This window comes from Loxodonta africana, chromosome 14 (genome assembly GCF_030014295.1).
Source record: "Loxodonta africana isolate mLoxAfr1 chromosome 14, mLoxAfr1.hap2, whole genome shotgun sequence".
NCBI lineage: Eukaryota > Metazoa > Chordata > Mammalia > Proboscidea > Elephantidae > Loxodonta > Loxodonta africana.
The window spans coordinates 49,547,561-49,562,895 of NC_087355.1; the positions used below are offsets into that span (position 1 = coordinate 49,547,561).

Sequence of the window (15,335 nt, forward strand, 5' to 3'; positions counted from 1 at the left end):
CTTATAAGACCTGAATTCTCTGAAGCTAGGGTCTGAGCACAGTCTGGCTCCAAGCTCTTCCAAGGAACAAAGAGAATGGAGCCAGTCTAGCTATCTGCCACTTCCTTTACCCCACCCTCCAGCAAAGGTGGTAGAGGAAAAAGGGGCTTTTTCCTCTCTTTGGCTTCTTAAAGAGTCAGGAGGTGAAACCAGGCTTGAGCAAGTTACAGTCACTAATCATGAGGAACCTACAGCTAAATTATCACCTGGCATGATGGAAATAACATTATTGTGAAATGTTGTCATAATATTAAGGTCTTCCACTTGAAAAGCCAAAAGTTAAGCCTTTGCTGGCATTCACTTTCCAATAAATGAGCTGGCTTAAACACTGACTTTCTCTCCTCGACTTGTAAAAATGACCTAAAAATCTAAGAGAAAGTTCAATAAATGTATTAAGGATTGCTATTAAGTACAAATGCTTTAAGAACTTAACAAACATGAGGGAAATTAACCTTAAAGCTCCACCTTCTTTCCCCTCTTACCTCCCCTACCAGGCCCCCAAGTCAGAATGAAAGTCCAAGGTCTCCAAAGATAACACCTGGTACCTAGCAGACACTCAAAAATATTTGTTGACAAGGGACTGTTTGGGTGGGTGATTTGGCACTTCTTAGTCATTTTTTGGGAGTTTGCTGAGTTGGATTAGATTCAAAAATAGTGTATTAAACCTCTGGGGAATATTCACAGGCAAATAGCTACAGGGATATACATTTTCCTTTGTTCAAACTTGTATCTGCGCTTAAATATTGGCCTTGCCATTTCCTAAGTAAGTGTTGGCTGCTCTGAATGCTACTATGTCAAACCATCTGCACTGGGAAGGAAAATCCTGTTGGGAAATACGATCACTAGTTGTAAAGGGGTTATCATGTTCCTGACCACTATACATTCTACATTTTGAAAATCCTCATAAGAAAAGATCATTTTTAAAATAGTAACTCCTTGTCAGAGCAGAGCTGAGCACTTTTACACAAGGTAGGACTATGGTCAAAATAAACACTTATTTTTATTTGTGTGTGTGTTTCAGTGGCTTCCCTGTATTGACTCACTAAAATGAAACCTTATTTTCTAAATCTGGAAATAGACAAGAGGCTCTAGTTAGTTCCGATATTTGAAGGACTCGCTACTGTCTGCAAGGCAAAGCGCCTTCTACTCGCTCTCACTGCCACAACCAGAAATCTCGGAGGGAAGCAGATGATCCAGTGGGGGCGGCTCTTGGGCTGGCTGAACACAGAAGTTCAAGTCAAGCTCTTAGAAAGTGCAAAGTGAAAGCTTCAGGGAGGTTGATCTGGCATAAAAAGATTTGAAAGTGCGAGAGCTTCATTCAGATTTTTAGTTGGGGGGGGGGTCTGGAATAAAAAGATTATTCTTGTGTTCCCAAAGGTAAGGGAATATGACCCAATCTTAAAGTGATACTTCAGCGGGGACGAGGTCAAGACGTCCCCTCCTCGGTACACCTGGCTGCCAGGAACTGGGTAGTTCGGGGCAACAGGACGCAGAATCCCAGCGGCCGGCACCGAGCCAGGGAAACGTGTGCGTCAGTTTCAGTCGTCCTCAGAGCGTCCTGCGCAGCCTCAGGAAAACCCAAGGACACAGGAGCTCTGCACCAACGCAAGTAGCCGCGCCGAGCCCTGGTCCGCACACTATTCCCCAGTCCACGCACTCTGATCCGATGGAGGGAGGACAGATTGGGTGAGGACAATATGTATCAAGGAGTGTGTGAAAGCGTGTGCAGCAGTCAGACACTCAGAATCGCTAGGATGAGATGAGAAGTAGGAAGAGAAGAACATCAACTTGGACAAGGAGGAGAGGGAAGCGTTTATAGACCCTGTAAAAAAAAAAAAAAAGTGCTATGCTCCTGCTGGATTCCTAACAGGTGTAGTTCGTGAAATCAAATCAAATCTAGTGTTAAAAAAAAAAAAATTTTTTTTTTTTAGATAATAATAATAACAAAAAACTACCATGAAAGGGGGAGGCACTCTTATTGCTTTCTCTCTCTCTCTCTCTCCCCTCACCACACATCCCGATCCAATTCCTTGTAGGGAAGGGTCGCACCTAGTTCTCCTGGGTACCGTCAGCAAGCTTCCCAGGATGTGGAAGGTGCCCCCGGAAAAATGAATGGAAAAATGAATGAGTGAGCGAATGAACGAATGAGCGAATGAATGAACGAATACGGTGTCATAGGCCAGATGTTTATGAGTGTTTTCCCTGGAGAGTAAGAAGAAGGGGAGGAGAGAGCGAGCCTTGAAAGGTAACTACACGAATGAACACGCGCGTGCCCGCCGTTGTCCCCAAACGCCAATTTGATGTAGATCGGTGGTTTTCGAGCGGGCGTCCGAATCGCGTGGAGGGCTTGTTCAAGCACAGATTGCAGAGCCCCACTCCCAGAGTTCCTGATTCGGGAGGTAGGGCCCGAGAACTTAGGCTTCCAACAAGTTCCAGACCTTGCCGCTGCTGCCGCTGCTGCACCACACTTTGGGAACCGCTACCTAAATGGTACCTCGGGACGACGCCAGCAACCCGTGGAAACAGCCTCTGCAGCGGGGGTTGGAAACGCCAAGGCATTCGAGACCGCGGTATTTTAAAACAGACGGTGGCGACGGGAGAGCCCCAGCCAGCTCAATGCCCCATAGGAATGGATCTCATTGGAAACTAAGATTTTTTTTTTTTAATTCCCTTAATGTTTAAGTGTTGGCAAGTTGGTTTAAAAATTTAAAAAGTGAAAGCCTAATAAAAACATAGGTGTTCAGACTCTGCCGTATCCTTTCCGGAGGATGATCTTTTTGGAGTGTGCGCGGGTCAGTCCCACGTTGGGCTAGGGGGAGGTGGAGAGAGGGACGCCATCCGCAGGGCCCTCCCTCCTGGGAGGCGCCTTGATCTTGCCCTCTGCCGTCGATGTCTTCTGTAAACCACTAGAAAAGCACCATGAATTCAAAGCTGTCCTTTGACCCGGGAGCCTAGGAGGTGATCTGGCCCTCTCTGGAGAAGCAAACTGCAAGAGGTCCACTTACCTGGGAGCACTGGACAGGGAAAGTGTGCCCCGTCCCCGCGCGCCCTGGGAGCCGCGCCAGTGCCTGCACCATGAGAGGATGGTGCCAGTGTCATGACCGCGCCCAGCACGTGCCCGATCCAGCCTGCTGCCTGCTTGTGTCCCCAGCGACGTCTGGTGCGAATGTACCGGGATGCTCTCATCCTCCAGGGCCGTGATGGCAGCATGTGACTCAACAAGGGCTGATGGGTCGCCGGGGCGGCCTCGAGTCTGCTCTGGGCCTCGCTGCTACCGCGGCGCAGAGTCTCACCTGGGAATTCCAAAACCGGACTGGATCCGGACTTACTTAAGGGTCTACCCAGGCTCGTTCTCCCCCGGCTATGGCCAGGTAACTCTCCCCCAACCCCCGACCCAGCCTTCGGCCTCCCTAGGCAGCCACCCCTTGCCGGGGACTCGGCGCCCTGCAATGCTGGGGGCTGATAGGGCGCTTGCCGCGGCCTCCCGCAGAGGACCCCACTGGAGAATGCCCAGGGCCCAACATGTCCCCTCGTCCCCTCTGTGCTCCAATGGAAGAGCCGACGGGGCAAGGCCTGGCCCCACTCGGGGACTGGGGAGCGGATGGGCCGGAGAGCCTGGAGCGCTGGAGGCAGGGGGTGGTGCTCCCGTCTCCCATCCACAAGAAGTCTCCTGCGCGACTCGCAATGCCTCGCGATGGGCCTCTTCCAGCTCTCTGGCTTCAGGAGAGTACAGCCCTTCCGGGGACCCATTCCCAACTGGGAGTCAAACGGTGGGGTGGGGTACTCCTTTCGCTTCTCCCGCCAGGGACAATGTCCCGAGTCTTGGAATCTGTTAGGAATCTGAGGCGACCGGGACCAGATCGCACTCTCTCTGAGCTGGGTTCAGAACTGGCGTTTTCCCCTTGCCCAGGGGAAGTCAAGGCCTCCCAGAACGGCTTCGTGGGCCCGCAGGTCTATCTTAGAAACCTGCCAGAAGGGGAGTCGCTGGGGCGAGCCCCAACGTGGGACCACCACAAAGTCCCCAGTGGTGGGGGTGGAGCGGCTCATTGGCCGAGGCAACAGGCCCAGGCCCTCTATCCAGCACCCTGCCGCGCACACGACCCTTCTACTGCAGCAAAGGGACCTTGGTTGAGGTGAGGGGAACCGCGCGACTGGCGGGATTGTGGTAGCCTTGCGTTTTGCACTTGCACCCGAGAGCGAGCGGCCGGAGTGGCCGCCCCCAGCGCCCGCGGCGCGCAGTGAGAAACCCTCGCCTCCAGGGGGCGCTGCAGCTCTTCCCGCCGGCTGCTGAGAGCCTGCAGGCGGCGGGGCTTTCCCACCCCATCCATGCTTAGAGCGCGGACTCGGAGTTGCTTTTTAATTAAAAAGATTAAATTCTCAGTCTTTTGGCCCCTGCCTCCGCACCCTGAGCTCTGAGTTGACTGCTTGCGATGCTCCTCTGGGTTCCCGCGAGCCTCCTCACTAAGTCAGCTCTGGGACTGGAACAAAGATGAGCTCCCAACTCCTCCGGGCTCCTGCGAAAGGCGGCAAACAGTGCGGGAAGTTCAAATGCAAAAGGTCCCCGCCCCGCAGAGGCAGGCTGGGGAGAGAGTAGGCCAGTCCTCAGAGGTGGTGGCAGCTGGGAGAAGATGGGGTTTCCTTAATTTGTTTTTTAAAGGGTAAGAGTTTTTAGAATGTCCGCTGCGCGCTGTCAGAGTGGGAGAGGCTCGGAGTTGGCTCCGGCGAAGTTGGTGTCTGACACCTGCTCGCTGCTTAACTGGCAGAGCGGCCTGGGTGGCCTGGGTGGGCCGGGGAGGGGGGCTGCGCTGCGTGCCCTCTCCTCCTCCACCTCCTCCGCGTTTCCCCTCTCCGGCCTTCCTCCCTTCCTCCAGGGGCTTAAACTTGCTGCGGTTCGAATTCGGTCTGCAACTGCTCGCGCGCTTCTCGTCTATGTGTTAGCCATTTCTCTGGAAGCGTCCTCGGTGTCAAAAGCCCAGAGCCGTGAGGACAGCAGATGATCCGGTAGGCGAAAATGTCAGCGTAAACCTGCAACGCAGCTCCCAGAGGGCGTAAGGGGAGTGGGACTGCTGCGCGGAGACACAGACCCAGACGCAGCTGGACCGCTCCTAACTCGGGACTTGCCTCTTCGCACACTGGTGCTTCACCGCCCACCCGTGGGCCCAAGACCTATCCTCCGTGTCTAGCGCTGTCATCGGGAAGTCTCTCCCGTGACACTGCTCTTGGGTGGGCCCCCACAATGCGTGCGCGATAGCTGCGAGTCGGGACTAGGGGCTCGCCCCCGCTGAGCGGGAGAAACTCAAGGCGGGCCCGGGTGGGCTTAGAGGTGGTCCGGGGGTCCACAGTGCGCAGTGCCGAGCCGCGCCGCGCTCAGCCTCGAGCTAGCTCCCGACCCGGGGCGCGCACCTGCCCACAGCTGTGGCAGGGCCTGGAGGCTGAGGCACTGCCGGGTTACGCTGATTCCCCCAAAGCCAGGAGCTCACCGACTCTTCCCTACCTTTCCAGAGACCGCAGCGATCAGGCCGGCGTGGCCCAGACTCCATTTTGGAATTTAGGAGGCTAGGGTGGGCGAAGTAAACAAGTTGATGGAAAAACTTGGGCTCAGAAGGTTTGCGGAGAGAGAGAGCAGCTCATGGGTGGTGGGAAATTCTGCCTACCCCGGGGGAAAAGCAGGCGGTTCTGCACCCAACGTACACACACACACAGGGCGGGAAAGGTGTGAAGCCCGCCGCTGGGGAGTTGCCTCCACTTTCGTGAAAAGGAAATATGAAGCACAGGAATACTTTTCAGGTCACCTCGTGAGTGTGTGTCCTGGGTGTCTGAAAAAGGAGAAAGTTCCCTCCAAATCTCCCAAATTGAGAAAAGCTGCGGAAACAATGAGGCGGCGGGGGAGAAGGCACTGCAGATATCACAACAGCTGGGGCTCAGTACTGAGGGATAAAATGAAAGCACCCTTATGGAACCCACTAGGGAAAACGTTTGTTTAAACTCAAGCGTTCTACTACTTTCACGCTGTTCGTCAAGTCTGCATGGAAGCAATACTACAGAATATTAAACACTCCAGTCCCTAAACTCACTTTGAATCTTTTAGAACTTATATTTGAAAGAAAGAAAATCTCTTATCCTTGAATTACGTTTTACTAAAGGAACGAAAAATTATATTCGCCTCGGCATAAATAAAACAGAAGGTGTTTTATCTTAATAAAATATTTCAGAGCTTCTGCTCGGTTCCCCAATCAGTGGTTAACCTTTTGACAGCTTTCATCCTGCTTATATTTGTGCACTTTCCCGCACGATTGAAATTATTTTGGTTGCCCTTCTGGGACAGCTCGTTCAAAACATCTTTTGGTGGTACACTTTTAAATTGTACAGCTTTTTGGCTGGAGATTCTACGCTCTTCAAAGCGCGGGCTTGCTGTGGGCTAAGGTAAAGTCCCGCTGGAGACTCTTCTAGGACGAAGAGCGTTTTGCTCAATGTTGTTCACACAGATCTCCTCTGAAAAGAGACTGCTTAAAATGAGTGCGTGTCATTCCCTTCCTGTCATTCGGTCACCCGCCTTCCAGAGTGGCAGAAGTGGATTCTGCAATTACACTCACACAAGACCAAGACTCTAGATGAATCTGAAAATGTATAATTGCACCTTAAATTCGATTAAATTTCCCGGCGACTGAACAATGAACTATTTTTGCTGAAAATTAAGATAGAATCGTATTTTCCCAAATTTTTAGAATGATTACTCGTCACCCATTCCAGATGGATTCCTTATTGCTTGTCAATGGGTTGCAGATGCCCACCCTTTTAACCAAGTTGGTTAACTGCTTATGAAGTGTACACTGGCTGATTAAAGCTAAAATATTGGAAGAAACTTCTCCTGGGACATTCCACGTATGTCTTGGCGGTAATTACCAAATTAGTTAATTGTCACCTCTATAAATAAACTTCATTTTGAAGCCAGATTATACATGTACTACAAAATTATGTAGAAAACTATATTAAAATTGGGGAAAGTGTAATATATGCTGGAGAAAATAACTTAGAACTGATTGACTTTACGAAGAATATGGTTGTGTAAAAGGTGTTAAGATTGGGAATTAAGCCGGCTAGCGTGCCAAGTAAAACTACGAAATGCCCTTTGGGTTTCTCTGCTGGGTCTTTGTGAGGGACAGGACTGTTTGTTGACTTTCTAACAGTGTAAGGAAAAGTGGCACCAAGAAGGATGGGGGTGGGCGTTGTGATTGTGTGCGAGTTTTAAGCTGAGTTGCCTTCGTTCTGTGTAACAGGGAAACCTCGGGCAAACCTGTGCCTTTAAGACTCAGTTGCTATCCAAACACAAGTAAACAGAGTGGACCATTAGCGGACGCCAGGCGCGGAGGCGGAGCCAGGGAGCAGTGGGCCCCGCGCGGCTGCAGGACGCCCGCCCGGAGGGGAGGCGGGGCTGCTACTAAAGCCCACTACCCGCGGCCCTGGGCAGCCTGGGGAGGGACGCGGGCGGGGACAGAGCTCGGCGCGCTCGCTGCTAGACGGTGATGGCCCTGCAAGGCTGTGGGCTCCGACCTCACCCGGAGTCTGCGGCGAACGGCTCGCTGAGGCGCGGGGCTCCGGGAGAGCGCTGAAAGCCGCCTCGCAGCACTCCGGGTCTTTACACTTCCGCGTCCACGACCTCGGACTAGGGTGAGGAGCCGCGCTCCCTTTTGCTCTTCGCAGTTCTCCAGATCATGTCCGCAGCTCCCGGGACTTCGTGCGGAAAAAGAAGTTTGCACGCTGTGGACCCAATGACCCTGCCTAGCTGCGCGCCTCGCTGCCTGGACTGGCTCTGAGGGGCGCTACCCAGGCGGATTTTTCTGCGGGAGGTGAGTGTCCGCGCTGGGAAGGGGCTGCAGCCGCCCTAAGCAAGGAAAGGTTCGGGGTTACAGAGGACGCTCAGATCCTCGGTCTGGCGTGCCACAAGTTCAGATATCGTGCAAAAAAATCATGGGGATGTAATCCCGGGACATTGTGTTTCTCACTTCCTCGGACCCGCAGCACGCGACTCCCAGTTGTCCCTCTCTCTCACTACTATATACTGTTTTTTAGTTTTGTTGTGGGATGTTTTATCTAAGCTTCTAACTCGCAAGTCTACTTATAAAAGCTCACCGAGGTACGCAGAAATAGACCTTCTCAACCCTGCGCTGCTTCTGCCCCTGCCCTACAAAGCCGGGGTCAACCTGTCCCGGGGCAGCCGCGGCAGCGCAGGGCGGGCTGCCCGGGACACGGTGCCTGCCCAGCCTGCGACGCCAAAGGCGCATTTGGAATAGGAAATAATAGTTCAGTCCTAGGTGAAATACCTACCTAGGAGAATTTCCAACCCTGCGCTGGCCGCTTGATTTTTCTGCTCCTTTCCAGCCCCGGCGGAAGGGGCCAAAGCCAAACTCCCCGAGAGTTTAAACGCTTGGATTCGTGAGAAATAACAACAGATAAAGGAGTGGCGATTGTAGGAAGAAGGAGGGAGAAAAAGGTGTTTGTGGAGGGAGAGCTGAATCTGTTTGCGTACCTGTTAGCAGAGAACAAAAGAGGGCTGGCGTTTCCCAGAGCTAAAGGGCACAGACAGCTACTTTCTCTGCTATACGAACTCCAGTACCGAGCAGGAACAAGAAAATTACTCATGCAGAGGGAGCGAGGGAGCAGAGGGAAGCAACCCAGATTATGAGGAAGGCATCTTAATTTAATTAACTCCTTGAGAAGGCAGAGGCACTGCGAAGGGGCAGGAACTTCGCAGCCGTTTTTTCTCTTTTCACCTGATCCAGTCTGGCCGTTTTCATTAAAAAAAAAAAAAAAAAAAAAAAAACTCCTTAGCTCCACTTAGACTATAGCTCTCTGATTTATGCAAAATCGGGTTGTGACTTGGGCAAAAATTCAGCGAGCCTATCAATCCATTGGTCATTTTTCTCGGATAACAACGCACAGGTTTTAGCAGCTGACTCCAACTCTGTATTATTTTTAGGTAATTCAGTGTAATAATACTATTACCAAAGAGCGAGACTGCTTATCAAATTACCACGTATGTTTTTTTTTCTCCTATGTTTTGAAAGCTTCACTGAACTGAAATTAGTATGTACACATCTCACTTGTTGACAGTCAGTGAACTAAATTTGAAAAAGACTTCTGTACATGGCTGGAAATCCTGTAAAGGAGACTGATGAAAGAAAACTAGTGTCAGCTCTGCCGAAATGTTTGTCTTTTCATTGGTTTACATTTCTTTACTTGCAAAATTAAAAAGTAACCAATGGTTGGAAACGAGAAGGTAGAAAAATGACAGCAGACGATAATGGCTGCTATTGCCTGAAACTGCAGTGTGGGAACTGCATGGCTCTGTTCTAGACAAAACGAAAGTACTTCAGATCTCTGCACTGCCTTAAAATATCTTTGACATATATTTCCAGCAACTCAGCGGGAGAGTGGAAGTCTAAACTATTTATTTATGGCAAAAGTGTTTGGTAGATATTTGGGGTTGTTCTATTTGTAAAAGGGTTTCAGAAGGCACCAATGGTTTGCTCTTCTTCTCTGAAGAAACTGCTCTGCAAATTAAAACAAACACAAACTATGAAATATCACTTTTGTGCCGGCATGAAGCCGAATTATAATACCGTCATTAATTTCTAAATTATAGACCATTAGGAGAAAAGGGAGACGTTCACTTCATGCATTTGGAATGGAAATCCCAGGTAGTAGTATTCCCTAAGTCGGCAATGACCCCCCACACAGAACATGTGGGAGCTGTACTTTGCCTCCTGTGTTTATTTCTAAGTAATCTAGTCCAGGAATACACCCAAAGAATAATTTCGGTTTCCTCTCTATAGGGGAGAGACTGCTTTTCAACACTAGGGAGGAAATAATTTTTAAATCTGTGGAAAATCCTCATTGTGCAAAGAGAAGAAAACGAAGTAATTTATTATTTTTAATCAAAGGGGAAATAATCAGAAAGATTACTAGGTATGTTAGTTGAATTCCTTCTTCCTACCTCTCTAGGAGAGGATTTGAGTGTTGCCGCTGAACAAAAATGAATCCTGATTAGTGGTGGGAAAGTTTATTACTAATGGAGGTTTACCGTTTTGGTTCAGTGGTTTGACTGAGACCCTCTGACTGTCACACACCTCTCATTAACTCTGGGCCTGAACTGCCAGACCACATACTGCCAGGCAGAAGCCTTCATTAATAAACCCGTCTCCAAGCAGAAGAGGGAGGGAAGGTGTGGGCTGCACCAAGGCAGCCAGATTCTGCCTTGACAGAGCGTGGTGTCGTCAGCGCAGCCCCTAAATCTGCCCTCAGTTAGAGCCACAGGCAACACTTCACAACTTACTAGAGAAGAAAATCCAGGCACAGAAAGGTGTGGTTGAGAAGGGAAGGCTGGACAGACGCTCCCACGGTCCTGCTGGGTTCCAAAGCTAAACTAGGCTGCTGGTAGAGCAGAACCGCCTGCCAGCCTCTCTGTGGGGAGAGCTCTTAGTGGTGGGTCCCGCACCTGGGGGGTCGTCCTCAGAGGGAAGGCGTGGGCCCACGGAGCTAGCAGAACCCGCTGCCGAAAAGGGGTCGGCAGTGGCAGAGTGTGGACCCATGCTGAATGCAGGTGAGGGTGTCCTTGAGGTGCCCCCGGGAATCAGGGTCTGCAGTCAGACCTGTGTTGCCACTGGGGCGCCCGGAGCGGAGAGTGTGCGCCCTGGTTAGGCCTAGGCCGCAGACTCTGGGCAGGGCTTCCTGGTGGCACACACCTCCAGGCCTGAAAAACAAGGTTTCACCAGGCAGGCAGGGCCGCACTGAACCCCTTCCGTAGTGGCTCTCCTGCAGCTTCTTCCCTTTCCCTCCCCAAGGAGGCTTTTCTTCTTTCCAGCCTCCCTGGTGCAGGGGCCGCTCCTCGTGCCAGGCCCGGCAGCCGCTGGGGCCTCCCAGGAGCTTGGCGCTCAGACTGGGAGAGGGGGTTCCGGCCTTGGGGACTTCTCCTGCCCCCCGGGAACCTGAACCATCTGGAAGGGATCTTGGTGGGGGGTGGAATAGGGGCAATTCCTGGGAAGGGAAGGGGGTGATTCCAGGCCGAACCCAGCCCCGAGGTGTCGCTTTTCTTTCCTGCGGCCCGTCATCGCTGATAAATGGCTCTGCGTCGGAGGAAGGAAAGAGAAAACCTCTGGGGTCAGCACGGGGCGAGGCGGCCCACTCCGAAGGCCCTCTGCCCAGGAGGACAAGGCTCTTGCTGCTGTACGTCGGCTCCCTGGCGTAAGCGCGGGAAACCAGGCGGCGGGACGGGGCGGGGCAGCCTGCGGGGGCGCATCGCAAGGAGCCAGCAGCACAGTGTCGTGTCGGCCCTCCAGCCCAGGGTCAGACCCACAGCCCGTAGTTCCCAGGGGAGCTCAGCGGTGCCGCGGCAACAGCAGCTCGGTCCCTGGGGCGTTGGCGTCGTGGGCCGTCGCGGTTGACCGGGTCTCCGGACAGGGTGGGGATGGCTGGCTGGGCTGGGTACTGCCGCACCGGAGCCCTGCTGCCCGGCTGCCTTTCTCCTCCCGCCCCGGTCTTCCACTCCGAACGTGCCCGGAATCCGACCTTCCTGTGGGCTCCCAGAAGGGCCGCCCGGGCGCCCGGCTCGCCAGGGGGCCACTTCCTGCCCCGCCCAACGGCCCGGCTATGGGACAAGCTCCGGGCGGACTTGCTGGGCAGCACTGTGCGGTGCCCTCTTGGCTTCAAAATTTGGGGGGCCTTGGATACTGTGGGGAGCGGGACTTAAAAGCAGGTTGCGGTAACCCGCGGCGGTGCCGAAGGGCAGACCGAACGGGCATGGATAATATTCACAATCTCTTCCTCTGCTATTTCTAGGACTTTCTGTGTGTGCTGTTGTCTCTCTGGGTTTTCGCCGGAGCCCCACGCCCTCCTGCTTCAGAGTCCTGGAAGAAAGAGGCAGCTCCCTCCGCCTCCCAGCACCCCAGAAGATGGGGAGCAAGGCCCTGCCAGCGCCCATTCCGCTCCACCCATCCCTGCAGCTCACCAATTACTCCTTCCTGCAGGCTGTGAATACTTTCCCTGCCGCTGTGGACCACCTGCAGGGCCTGTACGGGCTCAGCGCGGTGCAGACCATGCACATGAACCACTGGACCCTGGGGTACCCCAACGTGCACGAGATTGCCCGCTCCACTATCACCGAGATGGCGGCGGCACAGGGCCTCATGGATGCGCGCTTCCCCTTCCCGGCTCTGCCTTTCACCACTCACCTCTTCCACCCCAAGCAGGGGGCCATTGCCCACGTCCTCCCAGCACTACACAAGGACCGGCCCCGTTTTGACTTTGCCAACTTAGCTGTGGCCGCCACGCAGGAGGACCCCCCCAAGATGGGGGACCTGACCAAGCTGAGCCCAGGTTTGGGCAGTCCTATCTCCGGCCTCAGTAAATTGACTCCGGACAGAAAACCCTCCCGAGGGAGGTTGCCCTCCAAAACGAAAAAAGAGTTTATCTGCAAGTTTTGCGGCAGACACTTTACCAAATCCTACAATTTGCTCATCCATGAAAGGACCCACACGGATGAGAGGCCTTACACGTGTGACATCTGCCACAAGGCCTTCCGGAGGCAAGATCACTTGCGGGATCACAGGTGAGGTGGCAAAGGGGGTTGCAGGGGAGAGAAGGCGAATTTGTCTAGAACAACATTCCAGGTGTCATTAAAATCACCTTTGAACTAGGCCCTCCCAGCCTGCTTCACCTATCCTCCAACATCTACCTTTTTCCCCCCAGCCTGAGTCTGCTGTGTTCTTGTTTGGGATGAGGCCGGCCTTTCCCCATCCTGGGGTAGGAAAAATCGTGGATGGGCCTTGGTCCTGGGTTCGGTCTCCTAGTTTCCTCCCGTTGTCCTGACTGCTGTGGGACCATTTCTGGAGACCTGCTGGGCCACCTCCACTGGGTTCCCTCCTTCCCCTCCTACTCCTTGCCCAGGTGTGCCCCAGAACCTACCACGGAGACCTTTCTTTTAAGCTTTGCCTGGGGGAGAGGAGGGTCTTGAGGTCACTGAATTTAGAAACAACTCCCACCTCCCCTTCCTGACCTTAAACTCTGCATTAATAAGCAGTAACAAGAAGAAATACTGTAACATAAATGTTTTCATCAGGTTAAAATTTCCCAAGAGAGGATGGGGATCTTCCCTGGAATCTACCTGCTGTTCCCCTAGTTTAGGCTTCCACACCCAGCCTCCAAGGCTGTTTAAGAGATGAGCTAAAATTGGTCCCCCTAAACATGGCCTTGCCTTACATCCTGATTTGGACAGTTTAAATCCCAGAGAAAACCATGGAGGCCAAGAAGGGCTCCTTCGGAAGAATTTCAAGCTCCAGAATAGGCCAGAGAGGGCGATCAAGTGTAGATAAAGCCATTGGGTCGCCAGTGAATGTTTTGAAGAGTCTGTTAGTTGAGGTTAACCATAAACAGAATTACACAGGAAAAAAAAAAAAAAAAAAGAACATAAACAATGGAAATCCAGTTTCTCTTTGAGTAATTGTCAAAAGAAAAACCCTCGCTGTAGTGGTAAAGTTGGGGAAAAGTCATTTCAATGAATCCTTATATTAATTTGCAGGTATATCCATTCCAAAGAAAAACCCTTCAAATGTCAGGAATGTGGGAAAGGATTTTGTCAGTCTAGAACTCTAGCAGTTCACAAAACTTTACATATGCAGGTAAGTTTGCTTTCTTGCTTAAAAACAGTGATTGGCTCTCTTTGATCATAATTGCTTTACAAAAGGTGTTCAATGGCAGTGTCTTTCTCTTAAAAGGTTCTATTTAGATTAGCTCTCTAGGTGGAGAAAAGCAGAACTCTTGTTTTTTAAAATATATTGATCTTATCTAACATAAAACATTTTTCTTAAAGAACAAGTCACACTCTTTATTCTAAATCCTAATTTTGGAATGATTATTTTTTTATCCCATCCACCCTGCATTTAAAGCTTTCGTGTTTGGGAGGAAATAAAGGTAATTTTGATAATGGAGGCATGGTGAAATCTCATATACAGCGTTTCCCAGGGGCCTCATAATTTGTAGTTTTCAGAACACTGAGAAATAGTTTAATTTTCCAGCAAAGAGGAGCCTTATTACCCGAGAGAATGTCTTTGCTTAAGAGAGGAACAGAGTTTTTCTTCCCCCTTTTCCTGCCTATGACATGGTGATGAAATGTAAAGAACTGGAAATCACAAAGCCTACCTCGGTGGCCTGGTATCTGCCCCCGAAGCTATCAGTGAAATCAGGCCTCTGTGTGTGCCTGCGCGTGTGTTTTCGTGGTTGAAGGATTAGGAGCACAGATTTGTTCCTGCAGGTCCCCTCTTTTGTTGTTGTGCGCATGTTTTGTTAACGCTTGTGATACCGATAAGACAAACTATTGAGAAGGGTGCAGTGGTGGTGTGAAGGATTAATCCTTTGCTTGCTTCACATCTGAACAGGAATCTCCACACAAATGTCCCACATGTGGAAGAACCTTTAATCAGAGAAGTAATCTGAAAACTCACCTTCTCACCCATACAGACATCAAGCCCTACAGCTGCGAGCAGTGCGGCAAAGTGTTCAGGCGAAACTGTGATCTGCGGCGGCACAGCCTGACTCACACCCCGCGGCAGGACTTCTAGAGAAGCCCAGGATCTGTCCCGTGCCGCTGCCGCTCCCCTCCCCAGACACCTCTCCACGCCTCCCACCCGGAGGTCCCACCCCAGCCCCCTACTGACCCCAGCTCTTCCCTTGCTGCAGCCGCACCTGCAGCTCCAAGGAGTTAACTCTTCTTCGCGAGGACTGAGAACTGTAGAAAGCCCCACACGTAAATCCCTTCACAAAGAGCATACGCTAGTTTCTTGTAGATATTCACAGCTCATTTTAGAGCTCTGTACATAATGTCTTTGTTTTGTTGTGTTTTTTTTTGTTTGTTTGTTTTTGTATCTTGTTGGATGCACCTAGATATGGAAAATGGAAGCCAAATTTATCTTTAAAGACTGTATTTCAAAATAAAACTTTTTTTTGTTTGTTTCAACCTTCCTGCAGAAATGTCTTGCTATTTAACTTCTGTTTTTCCTTTTTATTCTGGAAGAATGGGCTGCCATGAAAATTCAATACTGAAGGATATTCTTTATCCCCAGGTTTTTATAATAGGGCTTCTCAGAACTCTTTTACTGAAACATCAGCCTTTCTGTTTTTGTACTATGTCGTGTCAGAATTAGACAATTGTGCTGTCTTTTTGTTTTCAAAGATACTAATATTGATACCTCTGGGGTTTTAGCCCTTTTTTGTTTATTCCAATTCCTTGTGTATTATTCCTTTAG

General features: G+C 51.2%; 1 protein-coding gene across 2 annotated transcripts; it reads left to right on the forward strand.

Annotated features, from left to right (window-relative positions):
- The first annotated feature begins 7,603 nt into the window (after positions 1-7,603).
- Positions 7,604-15,051, forward strand: OSR2 (odd-skipped related transciption factor 2). 2 transcript variants are annotated; one of them, XM_064267692.1, is made up of 4 exons: positions 7,604-7,886; positions 11,875-12,643; positions 13,613-13,712; positions 14,551-15,051. In XM_064267692.1, exons 2-4 carry the CDS (start codon positions 11,988-11,990, stop codon positions 14,623-14,625), a joined length of 831 nt encoding a protein of 276 aa, XP_064123762.1. In that variant the 5' UTR covers positions 7,604-7,886; positions 11,875-11,987; the 3' UTR covers positions 14,626-15,051. The 2 variants fall into 2 exon arrangements, with proteins under 2 accessions (XP_064123762.1, XP_023401826.1); XM_023546058.2 differs by lacking the exon at positions 7,604-7,886 and having other exon boundaries at positions 11,880-12,643; positions 14,469-15,051.
- Positions 15,052-15,335: the final 284 nt, after the last annotated feature.